Raw genomic sequence first — 23234 nt, forward strand, 5'->3', positions numbered from 1 at the left:
ATTCATCTCATAGATGTGGTGTGAGAATTAAAAACCTTTTTTTTTTTTTGAGACAGAGTCTCACTCTGTTGCCCAGGCTGGAGTACAGTGGCGTGATCTCGGCTCACTGAAACCTCCATCTTCCGGGTTCAAGGATTCTCCTGCCTCAGCTTCCCAAGTGGCTGGGACTACAGGCACATGCCACTACGCCCAGCTAATTTTTGTATTTTTAGTAGAGACAGGTTTCACCATGTTGGCCAGGCTGGTCTGAAACTTGTGACCTTAGGTGATCCACCTGCCTTGGCCTCCCAAGTGCTGGGATTACAGGTGTGAGCCACCGTGCCGGGCCTGGTGTGAGAATTAAAGAAAACAATCTATATGATTCACTTAGCACAATGCTGGGCACACATATAGGCTGCACGTTTTGCAAACAAAAATACAGAACAATATAACATCCTACATGCACAATAAAATGAAGCAGTATTTGGGATTTACTTATACTAAAACATTATCTAAAATTTACATTTAACTGTGTGTTCTATATTTTGTCTGGCATCTCCTGGCATACAGTTGTGTTGACGATAAATATTATGGCCATGGATTGAAGATTTATTTTCAATCCATATTACCTGGACAGAAGGTAGGGCTCTCTTCTACTAAATACAGCTTTTTTTCTTTTGGAAGACAATCCACTGGCAGGGTTGGGGACTGGGGAGGTGGTGGCCACAGCCCATCTTAGGGCTTCTTCAAAGGCGAGCTGACCTACCTTCTCCGTGTCCCATTCCCTGTCTCTGGCCCTGGTAGCCTCCTCCTTCTTGGAAGCATGGAGGTGGAAACACTGAGGTGGCAACGAGAGACTCCCACGGAATCTCAACGCCTGGAGGGGAGGGATTTTCTATCCATGGCCATCTCTTCATCCTCTAGCACAAAGTTGGGTGACTAGCAAGTGCTCATTCAGTGCTGATGAACTTCAGTTCAAAAGCATCAGGTGCAAAGAGAGGGAAGACGTGTGCTCCTGATTTATTTTTAATAGCCCACATTTAACATGGAAAACAAAAAGTTTCTCTGAAATCCTTGGAAACCGCTGCAGCGGGGCGGGACCCTGGTACCCGGAGCTTTAATGCACATCTTGGGCGTCACTTTTGGTTCTAAGGTGGCCCCAGGTCCCTCCTTTAAGATGGGAATAACCATGCCTGACTCTTTTCCCACGGACACCACACTGTCCTAGTTTGTGTTCTCTACGCGACCGCGAGCTCCTTGAGACAAGGGGTTGAGCCTGCTCCGGCTCATCCCGAGAGCCGGCGCAGCGACTGGCGCAACGAAGGGAAATGAACGAATGAATGAACGAACGAAAGTGGAGTGGTGGAGAGGACCACAGGAGACGCGGTCACCCAGCGCGTGAACCTTGACCACTGCTGGGCTGTGGACCCTCACTTCCGCCGCCAGGAAGTTTCGGGGTCGCCCACCTTCCCTCCCAGGCTGCTCCGCGTCGGCGGCGCCCCGCGCGATTGGCTGCGCCGGCCCCACGTGACGTCGGGGTGGCGGCGGCGGTTGCCCGGGTGACGGCTGCGGAGGTGGCGTCCGGGCTGGGATAGCGCGAGTGTCCGCGGCCGAGCAGCAGGTAAGCGCGTCCCCGGATGCAGCCGGGCCACCCTCCGCCCGCCGTCCTGGTGCTGGGAGGAGCAGCAGTGGGGTTGGAGGGCCGAGGCTCTGCGGACCTCTTGTTCCGAGGAAAACCCCGACGCGCCCGCTCCGCCGCCGCCGGATGCTACCACTTCTCGCCTGCGGTCCAGGGATCTTTCTTCGGCAAGGGCCGAGGCGGCCGCCTGGACATCCCAAGAAAGGACAGGCCCAGCTGCTTCCCGCAAGTAGTCCCTGATCTTTGCTGCAGTGGGCCAAACTTGGAGGGGGTCCCTCAAGCCGTCCAGCTGGTGGTGGCGGCGCGAGCGGGTTATCCGGGATTTAGATCCACCTGATAATCTCCATCTGCTAGCCGCGTTCCTCAGGCACCCAGTGGAAGTCCAGACTTCACCTAATCTTAGGAAAAACAGGATGCGTGCTATGCAGATTCGGCTTCCATACAAATCCCATAATCCCACCCGTTTGTGGGCCCTAAATCTGTCTTATATAGGAATTCAAAAGCTGCCGCTGCAATCCCCAGATGTAACTGGAAAAGTTTTTCTTAGTTTCCGCATAAAGGAGAGCACTGGTTCTCAAACTTGGGAGTGTGTAAAAGTCACCCAGGGAGCTTGTTTAAAAGGCAGATTTCTGGGCATGGTGCCTGCCACGGTGTTCAGTAAGACCAGGGTGGAGGCAGGAATTTTCATTTGCACAAGCGTGCCAGCTGATTCTGATTTAGGTGGTCCAGACTTTGGGAAATACTGTGTAGTGGTTCTTTTCAGCCGCTTAGTCACTTACTGTGGCTGTTGGGAGTGTGTCAGACTTCCTGGGCCTCAAATTGCCTCATCTGGAATGGGAAAATATAAACTATATTCACCTCTCAGGTTTACTATGAAGGTTAAATGTAAAACATTTTGCACATTGCCTGGCATACCATATACCCTCAATAAATGATCCCTATTATGATATAAAAGTTTAGAGAAAATTCTGTAATTTCTTTTTCTTTTCCTTTTTTTGAGACGGAGTCTTTCCATGTCGCTCAGGCTGAAGTGGAGTGGCATGATCTCGGCTCACTGCAACCTCCACCTCCTGGGTTCAAGCGATTCTTTTGCCTCAGCCTCCCTGGTAGCTGGGATTACAGGTGCAGACGCCACCACGCCCGGCTAATTTTTGTATTTTTAGTAGAGATGGGGTTCCACCATGTTGATCAGGCTGGTCTCGAACTCCTGACCTCAGGTGATCCGCCTGCCTCAGCCTCCCAAAGTGTTGGGATTACAGGTGTGAGCCACTGTGCCTGGCCAATTCTGTAATTTCTAATGTTGAGTAATAGGATACCCAGCAGCACTCACATTCAATGACAGTTGATCACAGCAGATACTATTTAAACGGCTTAGGGAGGTCTGCTCTAAGGAGGTGATGTTTATTAGGCACAGTGGTTAACCAGGTGAAGAGAGGGAAGAGTGTTCTAGGTGGAGAGAGTAATATGCGCAAAGGCCTTGAGGTTGGCCTCAAGGTTTCAAATTCTCAGAAACTCACTTTTCCCGTTCCAGGGCCTTTAAAATGACATCCCCTCAACTCCGGCTTCATTTATTCATTATATGCCTTGAGTACCTTTCTTGCTTACTACACACTCTGTTAGGTTCTGGGGATACGAAGTTGAAATACAGCTCCCTGTCTTTGTGAACAGGGTTATAAGAAGTGCCAGGTGCAGTGGCTCATGCCTGTAATCCCAGCACTTTGGGTGGGTGAATCGCTTGAGGTCAGGAGTTCAAGACCAGCCTGGCCAACATGGTGAAACCCTGTCACTACTAAAATAATACAAAAATTAGGCCAGGTGTGATGGCTCACACCTGTAATCCCACCACTTAGGGAGGCTGAGGCAGGTGGATCACCTGAGGTCAGGAGTTCGAGACCAGCCTGGCCAACAGGGTGAAACCCTGTCTCTACTAAAAATACAAAAATTAGCTGGGCGTTGGTGGCGGGCGCCTGTAATCCCATATACTTGGGAGGCTGAGGCAGGAGAATCACTTGAACCTGGGAGGCAGAGGTTGCAGTGAGCCAGATTGCACCTTTGCACTCCAGCCTGGGCGACAAAAGTGAAACTCCATCTCAGAACAACAACAACAAAAAAATTAGCTGGGCGTCATGGCGCATGCCTGTAACCCCAGCTACTTGGGAGGCTGAGGTGGGAGAATCACTTGAACCCAGGAGGTGGAGGTTGCAGTGAGCCGAGATCCCGCCACTGCACTCCAGCCTGGGCAACAGAGCTAAACTCCATCTCAAAAAAAGAAAGAAAGAAAAAAAAGCCTTGGTAGGGAAAGAAGGGAGGGGTTTTTCATAGAAGACTTCTTGAAAGAGATTAAATCTGGCTTGGCTTAGAATCATGAGTCATGTTTGCCTGGGGGCGCAGAGCATACATCAACCACAGGCTTAGGATCCTGGAAGAGCTTGTTGCATGGGGGAATGGCCAGGAGTTCGCTGTTGGCAGGGTCCAGTGTGGGATTGGTGGAAGGGAGCAAGGAGAGGGATAAGGCAGGGGGAAGGTGGATGGATTTGAGGCATGGGTCCAGAAAAAGGCTGGAGAGGTGGGTGTCCTCCAGCAGCAGCTGCCTTTCTTCTCTCCCCTTTTGCATCTGGCAGGGCTGGTGTGGTGCATGGGGAGGTGTCCTCCCTGCTCCTCATTACTGCTTCCAGATCACTACCCACTCTTTCACAAACCCCAGCTCCTTTGAAGCACATGGCAGATGCTGTACCCTTGCCAGCCCTCCCTGAGGTAGCCACTTCCCAGGGCAAGTCTCTCCAGTTCCCTTGGAGCCTCCAGCACCCGGCTGGCTGCCTATCCCTTCATCTCTTTTACTTCACTTCTGGGGGTTTCCACATCCTGGCCCCTCCAGTTTCTTCATCCTCCTTACTTGCAGGCATCTCTTTCCTCCATCCTCCTCATCTGCCCACTCCCGTGGTCGGGAGCTTTTTAGTACTAGTCACCTTCAAAGTCTTGCCTTCAGGCATCTGTCCCACTCTCTGCCCACTCCTTTCCATCTTTCACACTCACTGGAATGTGCCTCCTTCAGCAGGTCTCACTGCTTCCTCACTGCTCTGCAGCCGCCTTATGTGTGTTCCCCTCCCCCATTCTTAACCTGATTAGTTCCAGTGTCCCATCATGGTTGTACTGTTTTCCCTTTCCTCTTCTCTTCTAGAAGAACCTCTCACATTGGTTAACCTAACTCAGATAGCTGAAAGTGCCTGGAGAAGAGCTGCAAAACTGTGCAGACTGATTCCATTTTAGATTCAAGTGCAGAGATCTTAAATGGACTATAATACCAGCAACCCTGCCTTGTTGGCTGTAGTCACTTTGGTTCCCACCCTCCCTTCTCTTCGAACTGTCACCATGCTTCTTACTTGCAGCCGATGACCTTGTTTCTTTCTTTCTTTTTTTTTTTGACAGAGTCTCACTGTGTTGCCCAGGATGGTGTGCAATGGCACAATCTCGGCTCATTGCAACCTCCACTTCGTGGGTTCAAGCGATTCTCCTGCCTCAGCTTCCAGAGTAGCTGGGATTACAGGCGCCTGCCACCACACCCGGCTAATTTTTGTATTTTTAGTAGAGATGGGGTTTCACCATGCTGGTCAGGCTGGTCTTGAACTCCCAGCATCAGGCGATCTGCCTGCCTTGGCCTCCCAAAGTGCTGGGATTACAGGCGTGAGCCACCGTGCCCAGCTGATCTTGTTTCTTGTTTCACTTTTTTTTTTTTTTTTTTTTTTTGAGACAGGGTCTTACTTTGTCACCTAGGCTGGAGTGCCATGGCATGATCCCAGCTCACTACAGCCTCGACCTTCCTGGTTCAAGTGATCCTCCTGTCTCATCCTCCCCAGTAGCTGGGATTACAGGCACACACCACCACGCCCAGCTAATTTTTGTATTTCTGTAGAGATGAGGTTTCACCACATTGCCCAGGCTGGTCTCGAACTCATGAGCTCAAGTGATCTGCCTGCCTTGGTGTCCCAAAGTGCCAAGATTACAGGTGTGAGCCACTGCACCCAGCCTGTTTCACTTCTAATCACTAAATCTGTGTCTTTGCTCAGCACCCATATTCTCTGCTATCCCTCTGAATGCCGTTCCTGCTTCTCCCTTAAACTCCAGGCTCATATATCTGTAAGAATTAAAGAAAGAGGAGAGAAACACGAAGGGTGACTTGACAGTCAACGGTTTGTTTCCTGGGTAACAGCCAAACTTCACCCTCTTACAATGGGCCTCAGTATAACAGTGGGCCTTAATAAGGACATTCTGTTCCCTTCAGGTGCACTAAGGGAAGCTAAAAGCAGACTTGGGGGGTATGCCTGCAGCTGCAGAAAGTTGTATGGGAACAGACACACAACTCTCCCTCCCAGATAAGCACAACAGAGAGACCCAGAAACAGTTCAAGCCTTTGATAAACTCTCCCACCCTGAATCCTTAAAAACTCTTAGTCTGTAGGAGAGTGTGGCTCTGACCTAACTCGGTCGGAAGTCCCTCCCAGGTTTGAAATAAACCTGTTGACTGTCGAGCCACCCTTCGTGTTTCTCTCCTCTCTCCTCTTTCTTTAGTTCTTACAATACCCACTGACCATTTCGGAACCTCCACTGGAGTGTCTAACAGGCAGCTCAGACTTACAGCCAAAACAGAGCTCTTGGTTTGACCTCAAAACAGTCCTTCCCCAGGTTTTCGTTGACTCAGCAAATCACATACTCTTCGGCCAGCTGCTCAGATCCCAGGGTTCTTCCTTCCCTTCTTCCCCTCATGTCCCACAACTAACTGGTCTGCAGATTGTGCCTCTTCTGCCTTTTCCATCTGGACTCACAGCACTCATGGCCCCTCTTGCTTATCCAAATGATGCTCATGGCTGGCGTGGCCTGAGCAGTACTCATCTCCCTCTTCCCACTTCCCTCCAGTCTTCTCTGCAGAGCAGGCAACATGCATATTAAAAAATGGACATCAGCAGCCGGGCGTGGTGGCTCACCCCTGTAATCCCAGCACTTTGGGAGGCAGAGGAGGGAGGATTGAGCCCAGGAGTTCAAGACCAGCCTGAGCAATGGTGAAATCCTGTCTCTGTAAAAACCAAGGCTGGGCGTGGTGGCTCATGCCTGTAATCCCAGCACTTTGGGAGGCCGAGGCAGGTGGATCACCTGAGGTCAGGAGTTCAAGACCAGCCTGGCCAACGCGGTAAAACCCCGTCTCTACTAAAAATACAAAAATTAGTTAGGCATGGTGGCGGGTGCCTGTAATCCCAGCTACTCGGGAGGCTGAAGCAGGAGAATCGCTGGAACCCCGGAGGTGGAGGTTGCAGTGAGCCGAGATTGTGCCATTCTACTCCAGCCCAAGCAACAACAGCGAGACTCTGTCTCAAAAACAAACAAACAAAAAAAACCTCACCAAAAACCAAACAAATGAAAAAACCAGAAAACAAAAGACTTGGGGCATAGAGGCACACTCTGTAGGCCCAGCTACTCGGGAGGCTGAGGTGGGAGGACTGCTTGAGTCCAGGAGTTTGAGGCTGCAGTGAGCTATGATCATGTCACTGCACTCTAGCCTGGGCAACAGAGGGAAACTCTGTCTCAGGAAAAAAAAAAAAAAAGGACATCAGTGGTGTCAGTCCCCTCCTCCATACTCTCTCTGAGCCTCCTGTTACTGTCAGCCTAATGTCCAAGCCACTTACCAGCTCTGTAAGGCCCACCTGACCTGGCCCCGGCCCCCCATTGCCTGCTGCTGTCTGCCTCACCTCTAGCTACATCCCAATACCCCAAGACTGCAGAGCTCTTCAGCCTGAGGCCTGTGCACTAGCAAAGCCCTCTTCCCCAGATCCAGGTGCTCAATCTTTGCTGAAATGTCACATTCCCAGTGAGGCCATCAACCACTCTATCTAAAATAACCCCATACCCGTCTCCTTCAGGTTCTGTCCCTTTCCTTGCGCTGTTTTCTTCATGTCTGGAATCAGTTTCCACTCCGTCCATGTTTTTGAGCCTGTACTGTGTGCCAGGCACTGGTCTAGGCACACGGGAACACCTGTCAGGTGCTGTTGAGAAAAATCAAGCAGCACAAAGGGCTGAGAAGTGATGGGCCGACCTCTTAGAAAGGGTGGTCAGGGCAAGACTCCCTGAGGAGGTGACAGTTAAGCAGAGACCTGAATGAGACGTATGTGAAGGAAGAGCAGTGAGCCAGAGTTCACGAGGGCAGGCGTGTGCTTTGGGTGTTCAGTGGGTGTCCACAGGAACCACACAGTGGCCAGTGTGGCTCAAGTTTACAGAACAAATGGGAGTGTGTCAGAGGCCAAGTTGTCTAGGGCTTTGGGAGTTGAGCCTAAGGAGTCTGGCCTTCATCTGGAGGGCGCTGGAACCACAGGAGGGTCCCAAGCAGGAGGGGAATGCTCACTTGTTAAAAGTGTAGAAATTGGATTGAAGTGGAGAGAAAGGAGATGGGGAGGCAGTGGCAGAAAAATGTAAGGTTACAGACTCAGAAGAGATCTGACTGAGTGTGGTGGCTCACGCCTATAATCCCGGCATTTTGGGAGGCCAAGGCGGGAGGATTGCATTACCCAGGAGTTTGGCGGCTTAGTAAGACCCTGTCTCCCTGTCTCTACTTAAAAAAAAAAAAAAAAAAAAAAATTACCTGGGTATGGTGGCATGCACCTATAGTTCTAGCCACTGGGTAGGCTGAGGAGGGAGGATCCCTTGAACCCAGGAGGTTTAGCTTGCAGTGAGCTATGATTGCGCTATTGCACTCCATCCTGGGCAACGGAGTGAGATCCCATCTCAAAAAAAAAATTGGATGAGTTCTGACACATTCTGAATTTTATAGATGAAAAAAGGCTCTGCACTTCAGTGAGTTGTCTCAGGTCAGGTGCCAGTGAATGGCATGGTTAATATTAGAGCCCAGACCTTTTCATTCCTCTGGGGTTACAGGCAACTGGTTTGGGCTGAGCCTGGGGTGTGGGCCATGGGGAATGACTGCTTTGGCTACACCTTGAGGGAGGGCTGGTAGAAAGAGTAGGAAGAGTTTCTTTTGACTTTAGCCATTGTATTTCCTAGTGCAGCTGAACAAATCACCATAAACTGAGTGGTGTCAAGCAACAAAGATTTAATATCTTCTAGTTCTGGAGGTCAGAAGTCTGAAATGGCTCTCACCGAGCTGAAGTCAAGGTGTCTGCAGGGCTTGATCATTTCTGGATGCTCTGGGAGGATCTGTTCCTTGCATTATGCAGTTTCTAGAGGCTACTTACCCTCCTTGGCTTATGCCACTTTACCCCCTTTAAAGCCTGCAGTGGCTGTTGAGTCTTTCTCACACCTCATCATGCTGACACTGACCCTCTTGCCTCCGTCTGCCCCCCTCCCTCTGCTGTGACTGCCTTGGGCCCACCTGGGTAATCCAGGATCATCCCCCAATTTGAAGGTCAGCTGATGAGCAACCTTAATTCCATCTGCATCTTAATTCCCCCTTGCCGTGTAACCTCACGTATTCACAGGTTCTGGGGATTGGGGCATGGATGTCTTTGGGGGCCATTATTCTGCTCACCACAACCACCGTTTTGTAGTTTCATAGGTGGTTGAAATGAAAGCTCTTGTCTTGTATTTTTGCCTTCTAGAGATTTTTGCTGTGAGAATTAATTCTCAGTAACAGTTCAATATGGGGGACATTCTGGCTCATGAATCTGAATTACTTGGACTAGTGAAAGAGGTAGGTATATTATACAAAACAGAGGTCACAGAGAAACAGATCTTGAAAACTTGTGTTTTAAAATGCAACAAACTATTTCGTGCCTTGTAATGTTTCTTCTATTGTTATGTTGGAGCTGTTTTTCTATTATATAATATTCCATGTATTTACATTTTGGTTTTATAACTAAACAAATCTTAAAGCCACTTAAAAAGTCCCTTGAAAGAAAATTATAAAAGCAATACATGTCCATGGTAAAAGATTCAAGCACTACAGAAGTATAAAAGGAAATTTCCCTCCCAGACTTTTTTCTATGTATAGTAAAAATATATTCACATGCCTGTAGTTTGTTTTACAGAATGGGACGATACATTGTTCTGTAGCTTGCTTTTTATCTGCCAACAATAATATAGCATGAACATCTGCCTATGATCAGCCCTAGACATTTGAATGCCATAGAGTATTTCATTGAGTGGCTGCATCGTAATTTTTTTAACTCATTGTCTGGTAATGGCCTAGGTTTCCTACGCTAAAAGCTTTGACAAGTAGGGCCCAGGCCTTAAACTTTCTGGTGCTAAAGAAATGGTTCGCGCTTGCTGCTGCTTAACTGTGTGAGTAACCACCTGCAGATTGCGAGAGCCACGGGCCTGGAGCAGGGATGAGGCACCCACCGTGTAACTGCAGATTTGGAATTTGGTGGTGTGATGGCGAATATATTCTTTTTTAAAAAATTTACATTTAAAAATCTTTTTAGAGACAAGGTCTTGTTCTGCGGCCTAGGCTGGAGTGCAGTGGTATCATCATGGTTCACTGTAGCCTTGAACTCCTGGGCTCAAGCAATCTGCCTGCCTCAGCCTCCTGGGTAGCTGAGACTACAGACGTGCACCACCATGCTCAGCTAGGTTTTATTTTAATTTTTGTAGAGATAGGATCTCACTCTGTTGTCCAAGCTGGTCTTGAACTCTTGGCTTCAAGCAATCCTCCTGCCTCAGCCTGCCAAAGTTGTGGGATTGCAGGCATGAGCCACTGCACCCTACCTATATAACACATTTTCTTTTAAAAATTTATTTATTTGAGATGGGGTCTCGCTTTGTTGCCCAGGCTGGTCTCAAAGTCCTAGGCTCAAGCGATCCTCCTCCCTCAGCCTCCCAAAGTGTTGGGATTACAGGCATGAGCCATGCCACCTGGCCTATACCATTTTTTCTTTTTTTTTTCTTTTTTTTTGAGATGGAGTCTCACTCTGTTGCCCAGGCAGGAGTACAGTGGTGCTATCTCTGCTCACTGCAACCTCCACCTCCTGGGCTCAAGCGATTCTCCTGCCTCAGCTTCCCGAGTAGCTGGGACTATGGGCACGCGCCACTGCGCCCGGCTAATTTTTGTATTTTTAGTAGAGACGGGGTTTCACCTTGTTGGCCAGGCTGGTCTCGAATTCCTGACCTCGTGATCCACCCGCCTTGGCCTCCCAAAGTGCTGGGATTACAGGCTTGAGCCACTGCTCTTGGCCGGTAGTTCTATTTTTATTTTTTTGAGGAACCTCCATACAGTTTTCTATAATGGCTGTACCAATTTACAGTCTCACCAAGAGTGCACAAGTGTTTCCTTTTCTCCACATCCTTGCCAAGACTTTTCATCTTTCGTCTTTTTTGTAATAGCCATTCTGACAGGTGTGAGGTAATTATGTCTCTGTGGTTTTGATTTGCATTTCTCTGATTGTTAGTGATGTTAAGCACCTTTTCATGTATCTGTTGGTCTTTTTAATGTCTTCTTTGGATAAATATTCAGATCCTTTGGCTGTTTTTTAATTGGATTATTTGTTTGTTTTGCTGTTGAATTGAATTATTTATTTTTTATAGTATTTAGATTTTGCTGAATTTGAAGACACCTTGAAAACATTTTCAAAAGAATGCAAAATAAAAGGAAAACCATTGTGTAAAACAGTAGGCGGATCTTTCAGAGACTCCAAATCATTGACAATTCAGGTAACATTTTGCTTATTTTTCATCCCTGTAGATAATTCAGGATGCTCCCAACTTGTGGAAAATGCTGCTGTTGGATAGTGCTAGAATAGTTTTTGAGCACTTGCTCAGAGTTACTTTAGATGGCACAAGCGTTTATAGACGAACTAATAATGTCATTTTAAATCTCTGTACCCTCCCTAGGAAATGTGTGGCCATATAAGATCTTTCACAAACATTTCTTGGGAAGAAGGAAAAGAAGAAACCATGCAGTGTTTAGGAACTGAGACAATTGTAGCCTTCCTCCTGAGGAGTTTCAGGTTATTAATTCTAGGCACTGGGGATCCAGCAGTGAACAAACAAAATCCAGCCCCTTGCCAGCACAGCATTTGCATTCTAGCTTGGGGAGGTTGGAGGGAACAGGGAACAAGAGTGAGACTGACAAGGCGGGTCTGTGAAAGGAAGTCTGAGCAGCTCTGTGAATACCAGTGGGCTGCAGGGGCACAGAGGTTATACAGACCTCAACTCTCAGGGTTAGAAGGGACCTTAAAAATCCTTGACTAGGCATGGTGTCTGACTCCTGTAATCCCAGCACTTTGGGAGGCCGAGGCAGGAGGATCGCATAAGCCCAGGAGTTCAAGACCAGCCTGTGCAACACAGTAGGACCTTGTTTCTTTTTCTTTTTTTCGAGATGGAGTCTCTCGCTCTGTCGCCCAGGCTGGAGTGCGGTGGTACGATCTCGGCTCATCGCCACCTCTGCCTCCAGGATTCAAGCGATTCTCCTGCCTCACCCTCCCTAGTAGCTGGGATTACAGGCACATGCTACTGCGTCTGGCTAATTTTAGTATTTTTAGTAGAGATGGGGTTTCACTACGTTGGCCCGGCTAGTCTTGAACTCCTGACCTCAAGTGATCCGCCCGCCTTGGCCTCCCAAAAGTGCTGAGGTTACAGATGTGAGCCACCATGCCCAGCCAGAACCTTGTTTCTATAAAAAATAAAAAATTGGCCGAGCATGGTGGCATGCACCTGTAGTCCCAGCTACTTAGGTGGCTGAGGTAGGAGGATCACTTGAGCCTGGGAAATCAAGGCTGCATTGAGCCATGATCATACTGCTGCACTCCAGCTGTAGTGACAGAGTGAGACCCTGTCTCCAAAAAAATTAAAAAGTCATTATTTTAACCATTATTTGATGTCTCAATCTCATTTGTAATATGCCAGGTAAGTAATCAGTTCACCTAGAATATTTCCATTGACTAGAGACTGTACCATTTCCTGAGACAGCATGTTTCACATTTGGATGATTTTATTATTTATTTATGTATTTGAGACGGAGTTGCGCTCTGTTGCCCAGGCTGGAGTGCAGTGGCAGGATCTCGGCTTACCGCAACCTCCGCCTCCTGGGTTCAAGCGATTCTCCTGCCTCAGCCTCCCAAGTAGCTGGGATTACAGGCGCACACCATCATGCCCAGCTGGTTTTAGTATTTTTATTGGAGATAGGGTTTCACCAGGTTGGCCAGGCTGGTCTCAAACTCCTGACCTCTGGTGATCCACCCGCCTCAGCCTTCCAAAGTGCTGGGATTACAGATGTGAGCCACCGCACCTGGTCTATTTTATTTTTATAATTAAAAAAAATTATGTGGAGACACAGTCTTGCTGTGTTTCCCAGGCTGGTCTCAAACTCCCAATCTCAAGTGATCTTCCTGCCTCAACCTCCCAAAGCACTGGGATTATAGGCATGAGCCACTGCACCTGGCCTTATTATTTTAACAGATTTTTAAATTTTAACATACCTACTTCCAGAAATAATTTTAGGCTTGGCTTGCAAGCCCCTTGAGTAGCTGGAGTTCAAGTGGCATTCACTGCTGGTTTTCTCCTAGTCCTTGATTCCCCAGTGGCCTGGCATGGGCTCTGTTGAGAGAGGGGCACTTTTGAAGTGGCCCGTGGAGCTCAAAGCAGGGCTGAACCCTCTGCCTGCTCCGCTTCAGGCCTCTGGCCCCTGGATGCTGAGCTGCTGCTGCTTCCTGTCAACACAGACCCTTCTGTGGATGCTACAGGAGCCAGACCTCCCTGGCACCCCCCACACCTAGAACGATATGTTCAGAACATAAAAGAATATAGTCATTATTAGAGGTGAAAACAGGTTCTTAGAGTGAAGTGTATTCCTCAGGAAATCAGCTTCACTCCCCAGCCCCTGGCTTCCCTGGTTCTTTCTGGATGAAGAAAGACCTTTACCCTACACGTTGGAAGTATATGTGAGCATCTCTTAATTAAAGCTACCATTTGAGAGGAATATAACAAATCCTAAATACCTAACTAGCAGAACAGTGAGACTCTTTTGTGAAGTTCACACATGACCAGATGATGTGATGATACAAGGTAAGGCCAACAGGCCCTGTGCCTTGAAGCTTCTTTGCATATCGGTCCCTCCAGAGGTGGCTGCTGTACACTTTCTGCAACTGGTTTGCCATCGCATTTCAGCTCCAGCTGCATCTGAGAACACTCAAATGTCTCTTTAGGTCTTTTTAAAAAATTGTGATTAAAGATAACATAAAATGTATCATCTTAACTATTCTTATGTGTACAGTTCAGTAGTGTTAAATGTGTTCACACTGTTGTGAAACAGATCTCTAGAATTTTTCATCTTACAAACCTGAAACTCTGTCCCCATTTAACAACTCCGCCTTTATCCTCCCGCTAGGCCTTGGCAGCCACTATTCTACTTTCTGTCTATGAATTGGCTACTTCAGATATGTCATATAAATGGAATTATGCAGTATTCGTCTTTCTTTAATTGGCTTATCTCACTCAGCATAATGTCGTCAAAGTTCATTCATGTTGCAATGTATGACAAGATTTCCTTTCCTTTTAAAGGCTGAATAATAATCTGTGATATATATTCACAAACACATACACACACACACACACACACACACACACACACACACACACAGTTTATCTGTTCTTCTGTTGATGGATACTTGGGTTGCTTCCACCTCTTGGCTATTAAGAATAGTGCTGTTGGGGCTGGGCGTGGTGGCTCATGCCTGTAATCCCAGCACTTTGGGAGGCCGAGGTGGGCAGATCACCTGAGGTCAGGAGTTCAAGCCCAGCCTGACCAACATGGTGAAACCCCGCCTCTACTAAAAAAAAAAAAAAAAAAAACAAAAACAAAAATTAGCAGGGCATAGTGGCAGGCACCTGTAATCCCAGCTACTTGGGAGGCTGAGGCAGGAGAATCACTTGAACCTGGGAGGCAGAGGTTGCAGTGAGCCAAGATCACACCATTGCACTCCAGCCTGGGGTAAAAAAGTGAGACTTTGTCTCAAAAAAAAAAAAAAATAGGGCTGCAGTGAACGTGGGTGTGCAATTATCTCTTTAAGGCCTTGCTTTCTGTTCTTTTGGATGTATACCCAGAAGTATTGCTGGATCATATGGTAGTTCTATTTTTAATTTTTTGAGGAATTGCCAAGCTGTTTTACAAAGTGGTTATACCATTTTCCATTCCCACCAGCAGTACATAAGCGTTCCAGTTTCTCTACATCCTTGCCAATGCTTGTTATTTTCTCTGTGTGTTTTTAAAATATTCACCATTTTGATGGGTTTGAAGTGATATCTTGTCATAGTTTTGATTTGTATTTCTCTGATGTCTTCAGGTCTATTTTTATATAACTTCAAAGACCTTGAAACTTTCTGATTGTCACAAGCATATCTTTTCTGCTCATCCAGTCAACAGCTGTGTCCCCCACTATGGTAGATTTCCCAAATGAAAAATGCCTGGGTTGAATGAAGAAGAGTGGGGAAAAAATTTAGAAAGAAAAATTAAAAAAAATATCTAGAACTGAGGTTCAGCAAAATATGCTAATTGTTAGTGGAACTCAAAAAATAGTGAGTTTCCCCAAGCAGTTTTATGTGTATAGTTCAGTAGTGTTACGTATGTTTACATTGTTGTGAGATATAAGAAGCGTGTGTGTCTACAAGTTACTATTGATGGTGTACACATTTTCTCATCTTGTTGATTCTGCTTTGATCATGGTTTATAGAACATCACTAATATTTTGTGACTGTAAGTTATAATAGCGGATTCTTTTATGTGTGGGAATTATTTTAAGCTCAGGGACCATTTCCAGGTACAGAATATGATTCATGAGTTAGGAAGGATGATAGATGTGATTGTAATGACATAGCAAAGGTTTGTGGTTTCAGGTCTACAAATATAGACCTTAGAACAAACTGTAGATGGGCCATTTGACTTGTGGACTCTGCCAAGCCACATTGATAAAATAACTTTCTTTAAGCCATAACATTTCACAAGAGTCTGTGCTCACCTCATCCACACAGTCAGAGAGCTCTTGGTCACCGCACTTCTCATGGCAAGGCCCCCTCAGGAATGGGCACAGGGTTTGCTTGGGACCTTGGCAGAGGCAAGCATGGGGCAGAGCCTGGCCCCACAGCACTGCCCCTGGGAGGATCCCTTCACCTTTGTGGCAGTCATTAACAAGCATGCAGGTCTGTGGTCAGCTTCCCCAAATTCTTCCAAGAGGTGCCTGCATTCAGCTGCTTGTGCTTTGTTTTGGCAACCCTCACCCACAGGCGCTAACACACTGTCCCTTGCCTGTGTCCGGGAGGAACAGAAGAGCCAGCCTTGAGGAGGTAGATGCTCATTGTAGGGCTTATTTGAAAAATTCTGAGTTTACTTGAAATGTAACTGGCACCTTCCAGCGTAAGGCAGTATTCAGAGACAGTTCTTGATCACATGACATAGTGAACATTTTTGTAATATTCAGATTTGAGGATTCCTTACCAATCAACATCTTTGACTTATGTGTAACCAAACACTGTTACATTATTTGTTCTCTATACATTTCCATTTTATGTTAGAAAATTTGCTTATAAACAGATAAAACAAGTAATTTTTAAAAATAACAATTATGCAGGAAAATTATCTGTAAATGTTTTTTCTTTCTTTTTTTTTTTTTTTTTTCTGAGACAGGGTCTCATTCTGTTGCTTAGGCTGAAATACAGTGGTGGGATCTCAGCTCAGTGCAGCCTCTACCTCCAAGGCTCAGATGGTCCTCCCACCTCAGCCTCCCGGGTAGCTGGGACTACAGGCACATGTCACCACACCCAGCTAATTTTTGTACTTTTTGTAGAGACAGGGTTTCACCATGTTGTCCAGGCTCGTCTTGAGCTCCTGGGCTCAAACGATCTGCCCACTTTGGCCTTCCAAAGTGCTGGGATTACAGGTGTGAGCTACCACGCCCAGCCATGTAAACTCACTTTTTTGTTTTTTTTTTTTTTGAGATGGAGTCTTGCTCTGTTGCCCAGGCTGGAGTGCAGTGGTGCAATCTCGGCTCACCCCAACCTCCGCCTCCCGGGTTCAAGCAATTCTCCTGCCTCAGCCTCCAGAGTAGCTGGGATTATAGGCATGCACCAGCATGCCCGGCTAATTTTTGTATTTTTAGTGGAGACAGGGTTTCATCATGTTGATCAGGCTGGTCTCGAACTCCTGACCTTGTGATCCACCTGCCTTGGCCTCCCGAAGTGCTGGGATTACAGGTGTGAGCCATCTCACCCATAAACTCATTTTTAGAAGTATAAAAGAACAATGGCCAATAATGGTGGTAAATAACAATGGTATTGGGTGGGGAAGTGGGGATTCTGTAGAAAATCCAATCTCAGAAACGCTGTTGCAGTTGAGCGTAAAATGTAAGTACAAATATCTTGGGCATTCGATACAAAAAGAACAGTAGCAACTGCATTGTTTTGGACTCTTAAGAAGTTCTTTGACTTCTGCCTGATACTTAAATCCACAAAATTATGCCACAGATATTTGTGACAGGTGAGTTACCTTCCTTATGAGACAGGTGACATGATAATTGCCACCTCCTTTCTCCAGAATTCTTTGAACTAGTGCATGCTGAATCATGATGCTGTCATTGTCCCAGGTGGACTCACACAGCTCTGTGGTCAAACGGCACTGAGCCGGTGCTCCTTCCTCCACCTCCAGCCTTCTCTGTCGCTGCAGCTGCAGCTGCAGCTGGCAGGCGTGGACAGTCACCTTATGGTATAATGGGGTCTGTGGTGGCTTCCTTCAGCTCCATATCAGCCTGATGTGCTTCTAGCAATGGGGCAAGTGGCAGCGCTATCTCCTAGGCCCAGGATTGACTGGGTCAGTGTGTGTGGGCTCCCAGCCACTACAGGATGTGGAGCCATGCTGTCAGCAACCTTCCATGCCTGTGAGGTTTGTTCCTGGGAGGCCTGGCTAGACTTGGTCTGGATAGCTTTTGTCAGTTGCACGCTGTGGGTCAGCAGGTCCAAAGGGTGACTTCAGTATATTTACGTGTCTGAGAGTTCTCTGGCCCCAAGTCTTTGTTCTGTGCCTGATTCTTTCCATTTCAAAGACCTTAAATGTTTTGTGTGTTCTTTATAGTGCCCAGATTAGATATTGCAAAGGTGTGGGAAACCAGGGTTGGTGTGCAGGAATCGCAGGCTCAGGAGCTTGAATCCTGTGGGATCTCTATTTTTCTATCCTTTACCACTGAAAAGGAATATATGGGAGATCTGTGGTGTTGAGTGGGTTGTGAGAATTTTGGGTGTTGAAATTTACAACGAGGTATATAGTCTGATGTCTTCTCCACAGAAGGATCTTGTCGCTGCATTTGACAACGGAGACCAGAAGGTGTTCTTCGATCTGTGGGAGGAGCACGTTTCAAGTTCCGTCCGAGATGGGGACTCCTTTGCCCGGAAGCTGGAATTCTATCTCCACATCCATTTTGCCATCTATCTTTTGAAGTACTCTGTGGGGAGACCGGTGGGTTTACCTGGTGATGCGGGTGGGTCTGAGCGGTGTGTTAAGGAACAGTGTTTGCTGTCATTGTCCACATGGGCATGGATTTCATATGTGGCTGTGCTGTCATAATGCTTACAAGGTACAGGCATCCTCTGTCCTGGTGAGTGATTTTCTACTGTATTCCCAGCAGTTTATATTCTAATTTCTATGGAGATTTAATAATTTCTGTAATCAATGCTATATTCCTAAATACCTCAAGTTTTTGAAACCTCATCAAAATAAAGTTTATTTGGCAACTTAGTATGTAGGCGTGTATGTCTAAGAGAACATATATTTCAGCTGCATGTTAGACCCTATATTAGAACATAAATTTATTTACTTATTTATTGTAGAGAAAGGGTCTTGCTATGTTGCCCAGGCTGGTCTTGAACTCCTGGGCTCAAACAGTCCTCTCACCTTGGCCTCCCAAAGTGCTGGGATTACAGGCGTGAGCCACTGTGTCTGGCCAGAACACACATTTAAACTTAAGTAGTGGAAAAGAGTACGTCTCTTTGTGGAAAGTCCTTTTGAGTGATAGGTTGAATTTAGCATCTGCAGTCCTTTCCCAGATGGGGCTGGAGATGGGAAGAGAGGAGAAGGCTGAAATGTGAAGCTGCTGCGGTGGCTGAGCTTTGAGTGCAGAGTAAATGACAGAAGGGCAGCAGAGGCAAGCTGGCATTTGACCCCGTGCATTAATGACTGCCCTGTGGACCAAGGTGAACACATGAGAATGTCAGAACACCAAAGGTGGGGACAGTGGTGGAGGGAGCAGCAGGACCATACATTGTGGTAGCTGTTGTTGGAAGCTCTTCCTCAGGTTATCACTCTTGCAGGGAAGATCACAGGAGATTTTCATTTTCTGTTTGTATTTCTGTTTAAGTCTGGGGGTCAAAAGAGGGCTCATGGTATAGGTCAACTGAGATGTGTTTGTAAGAACAGGCTTAGTCTATGTACGAGACTGTGAAGGCCATGATTGGTAGAGCCAGTGTGGGAGCAAAGCCCCACATTCACCTCCTCTGGTTTTCTCATTGAGGGCCAAGAGGAGATAGAAGCCCCGAGAGGGGAACTGACTTGCCTGGGATCCACATGGAATAGTGACACAGAGCGAGCCCAGGCCTTAGCACAAGAAAGGAAAGGAGTGACTTGGAAGCTTTTGTTTCCAACACCATAAAGAAATGCCTGTTAATCTTTAGAAACCGCTCCTGCTGGAGGCATGGGAATGCAGACAGATACTTATTTGTATCTGAAAAGTAGAAGCAATGTGTCTATGTAATAATGGGGAAGCTAGTTAAATAAATGTGATAGACAACATGAGGTTTTGTCCTGCCATTAAAAATGTTTATGAAGAATTTTAAGGACATGAGAAAATGGCAATAATAAAGTTAAAAAGCAGCATATTGAACTGTATATATAGTTGTCTGATCTTCCTGACATAGTCTCATTAAGGGGGAAATTTAGGGTGGATGGTAGAATTCTAGAGACAATGCACCTGCCAGGTTAGATAGGGGATGCCAGCGACACGACTGGGACAGAAGGAGCCTCAGAGAGAGGATGGGGTGAGCAGATAGACTGGGCATTGATCTGGAGACCTCAAACAAGTGTTTTCCCTTCTTCTAGGACAAAGAGGAGCTGGATGAAAAGATTTCCTACTTCAAAACCTACCTGGAGACCAAAGGGGCAGCCTTGAGCCAGACCACAGAGTTTCTTCCTTTCTATGCCCTTCCTTTTGTTCCCAACCCTATGGTGCACCCCTCATTTAAAGAACTCTTCCAGGTAAGTGTCAGCTTTTAACTCCTGTGTCAGATCCTGGGTGACATTGTGGTTTTACCTTCTATATGCTGGGGGCTTCTGAATGATGCTTTAAAAAAACTAAAATTTGCTTACATTAGTATTATTTTTAGTTATAACCATAATTTGTTTAGTCAGTCTCCTATTGGATGGTTAGTTAGGTTTGGTTTTTGCCATCCTATACTAGCAGTGGTTTGCAACTTGTACATACATTAAATCTGGAAGAGTTACAGTAATTAACACTTTGTAATAGCAAAAACTAGGAACAACCCAATTGTACACCAACAGGAGCATGCATAAATACATTGTGTTATATTCACACAGTGGAATACTATACATCAATGAGAATGAATGAACTAAATTACACATTGATGAAATCTTAAGCCAGATACAAGAGAGGACATGCTATGTGATTCCCTTTGTATATACATCAAAGCAAACAAAAGTAGTTTTTAGGCATATGTGTACCAGTGTTAAAATGTTACAGAAAGTTGGCTGAGCACGGTGGCTCACGCCTGTAATCCCAGCACTTTGGGAGGCCGAGGTGGGTGCATCACTTGAGGCCAGGAGTTCAAGACCAGCCTGGCCAACATGGGGAGACCCCGTCTCTACTAAAAGTACAAAAATTAGCCGGGTGTGTAATTCCAGCTACTCAGGAGGCTGAGGCAGAACAGTTGCTCAAACCCGGGAGGTGAAGGTTGCAGTGAACCAAGAGTGCCACTGCACTCCATCCTGGGCAACAGAGTGAGACCTTGTCTCAAAAAAAAAAAAAAAAAATTACAGAAAGCAAGGATTCTCACCTGCTCGAATGGCAACCTAACAATTTTTACATTATCACACACAGAATTGACTTTTCAGGATGTATAGTTCTATGAATTGTAACACACATATGTTTTGTTTGTTTGGTTGGTTGGTTTTGTCGCCCAGGCTGGAGTATAGTGGCGCGATCTCGGCTCACTGCAACCTCTGCCTCCTGGGTTGAAGCGATTCTCTTGCCTCAGCCTCCTGAGTTTAGGTGGGGCTACAGGTGCGCACCAGCACACCTGGCTAATTGTTGTATTTTTAGTAGAGATGGGGTTTCACCATGTTGGCCAGGCTGGTCTTGAACTCCTGACCTCAGGTGATCCGCCTGCCTCGGCCTCCCAAAGTGCTAGGATTACAGGCGTGAGCCACCGTGCCTTGTTTGTTTGTTTTTTGGAGACAGAGTCTCATTCTGTCACCCAGGTCACTCTCACTCAACAGCAACTGATGCAATTCTTCCAAATCCCAGTACATTTCAGCATCCCATTCAGTTGTAATTCTGTAAAACAACTTTCATCCCTCCTGAATAGTAACTGCTAAACTGAAGGTTACTTAGTTGACCGCTTTCATTAAAGCAGGCCTTTTGTAGAGTAGCCCAAGTTGAAATTTTTGCTGTTTTTTCTTGATCATTCTAGATTTAGTTTTACCTACTTCCTCTCCCAGAAGGTTGAAGAAAAAAGTGGTTAAGAAGGTGATTAAATTTGGAAGGGTTCAGATGTCTTCGAGGATTAAAACAAAGAAAATAATAAAAATAAATTTTAAAAAATTAAAAATTAAATTAAAAAATTTCTAAAAATAAATATTCTTGGAAGGAGATGATAGATTTTCTCACAGTGAGACTTCTGTTCCTAAGTATTCTGTTCGTGAATATTCTGGCATAGTGGCATAGATAAAGCTTGGATCCAGGTGGCAGTAGAGCTGGCAGAATCGGGGATGGGGCCTAGCAGAGGCTGCAGCTGGCAGCTTGACTCACTCAGATTTGGTGTTCCAAGGTGGAGTTCAGCTTCTGGTGGTTTAAGGAATTTAATGACCTTCCATATTCATGGAGATTCATTTTATTCCATTTTTTTCTTTTGTTAGTCTACATATGTTCTTTTAATGGTAATCACAGATATTTTAGTATGTATACATAATAAAGTCAGTCTTTTGTTTTTTTTTTTTTTTTTGAGATGGAGTTTCACTCTTGTCACCCAGGCTGGAGTGCAACGGCTCGATCTTGGCTCACTGCAACCTCCACCTCCCGGGTTCAAGCGATTCTCCTGCCTCAGGCTCCTGAGTAGCTGGGATTATAGGCACGCGCCACCATGTCCGGCTAATTTTTGTATTTTTAGTAGAGACGGGGTTTTACCATGTTGGCCAGGCTGGTCTCAAACTCCTGACCTCAGGTGATCCGCCTGCCTCAGCCTCCCAAAGTGCTAGGATTACACGTATCAGCCATCACGCCCGGCCATAAAGTCTAAATTTAATCTTTATTTTCTTCCAGAACATTCAAGGAACTCAGAATGCATTAACTTCATTCATCCCCTTCACAATTTATGTCCTTTTTTTTTTTGTCAAGTATCTTAGTTATATATTTTAAATGTACAAATTAAGAAGTTTTACTATTTTATGCAATCAGTGTGTGTAGATTTTCCCTTATAGCTACCAGTATTTTTGTTCATCATTCCATCTTGTGTTAAAGACCTTCCATCTGGGATAGTCGTCTCCTCTTATTTAAGTACATGTCTTTAAAACCCCCTTTCCTTGAAGATCTCTTCTTTCAGTTCTTGTTTGACTGCAGTGTCTTTATTGCTTTCTCAGATAGGATTAGAATACTAGGTTTACAGTTATTGTCTCTTACTACATTGAAGATACAAATCCTAGCTAGGTTGCATCATTTCCTAGCTCGCATTGCTGCTATTTTGAAGTTGGCTGTCAGTCTAATTGCCGTTCCTTTGAAGGTGATCAATCTCTTTTCTCTGGCCTCTGGGTTTGTATCATTTCCCTACAGTGTTTCTAGGGATAGATTTCTATTTTTACTTGAGATTTGTTGGGTTTCCTGGATGTGAAGTTTTGTGTCTTTCAACAACTCTGAAAAATTCTCAATTAGTATCTCTTTGTATATTATCATTCTCTTTATTATCTCCTAGATATCTGACTAAATGTATATTAGACCTATTATATTCTTCATGTCTTTTTTTTCATTAAAAAAATTGTAAAATATACATAACATAAAATTTACCATTTTGACTTTTTTTTTTTATTATTAAAGAGATGGGGTCTCACTCTATCCCCCAGGCTGGAGTGCATGATTATAGCTCACTACAGCCTTGACCTCCTGGGCTCAAGTGATCCTCCCACTTCAGCCTCCCGAGTAGCTAGACTATAGGCGTGCGCCACCACCATTTTGACCATTTCTGAGGGTTCAGCTGAGTAGTGCTAAGAACGTGCACATCATTGTGCTCCCCATACCTTTTAACATCTTATGTTTCCTTCTCTTAATCTCTCTGGCTGTATTCTGGGTGATCTCTTCACATCTGCCTTCCAGTTCACAAACTCACCCTCCAGCTATGTTTAGTCTGTTCTTTAACCTTTT

The 23234-nt window shown here is 45.9% G+C and overlaps 1 protein-coding gene across 16 annotated transcripts in view; it reads left to right on the top strand.

Moving 5' to 3' along the window:
* Window positions 1-1455: 1455 nt before the first annotated feature.
* The window catches only part of ARMC9 (armadillo repeat containing 9), a 172353-nt gene continuing 150574 nt past the window's right edge, over window positions 1456-23234 (top strand). For 8 of the 16 annotated variants that reach the window (XM_009444540.5, XM_054680182.2, XM_016950685.4 and 5 more), the window contains exons 1-5: window positions 1456-1600; window positions 9216-9307; window positions 11140-11265; window positions 17882-18052; window positions 19688-19843. In XM_009444540.5, coding sequence (XP_009442815.3) covers window positions 9257-9307; window positions 11140-11265; window positions 17882-18052; window positions 19688-19843 — 504 coding nt within the window. In that variant the 5' untranslated portion in view covers window positions 1456-1600; window positions 9216-9256. Of the gene's footprint in view, window positions 1848-8661; window positions 8773-9215; window positions 9308-11139; window positions 11266-17881; window positions 18053-19687; window positions 19844-23234 lie in introns of those variants that run through there. The other 8 variants (XM_054680183.2, XM_016950686.3, XM_054680181.2 and 5 more) reach the window with 5 other exon arrangements.

The sequence above is a fragment of the Pan troglodytes genome, chromosome 13 (genome assembly GCF_028858775.2).
Source record: "Pan troglodytes isolate AG18354 chromosome 13, NHGRI_mPanTro3-v2.0_pri, whole genome shotgun sequence".
Taxonomy (NCBI): Eukaryota; Metazoa; Chordata; class Mammalia; order Primates; family Hominidae; genus Pan; species Pan troglodytes.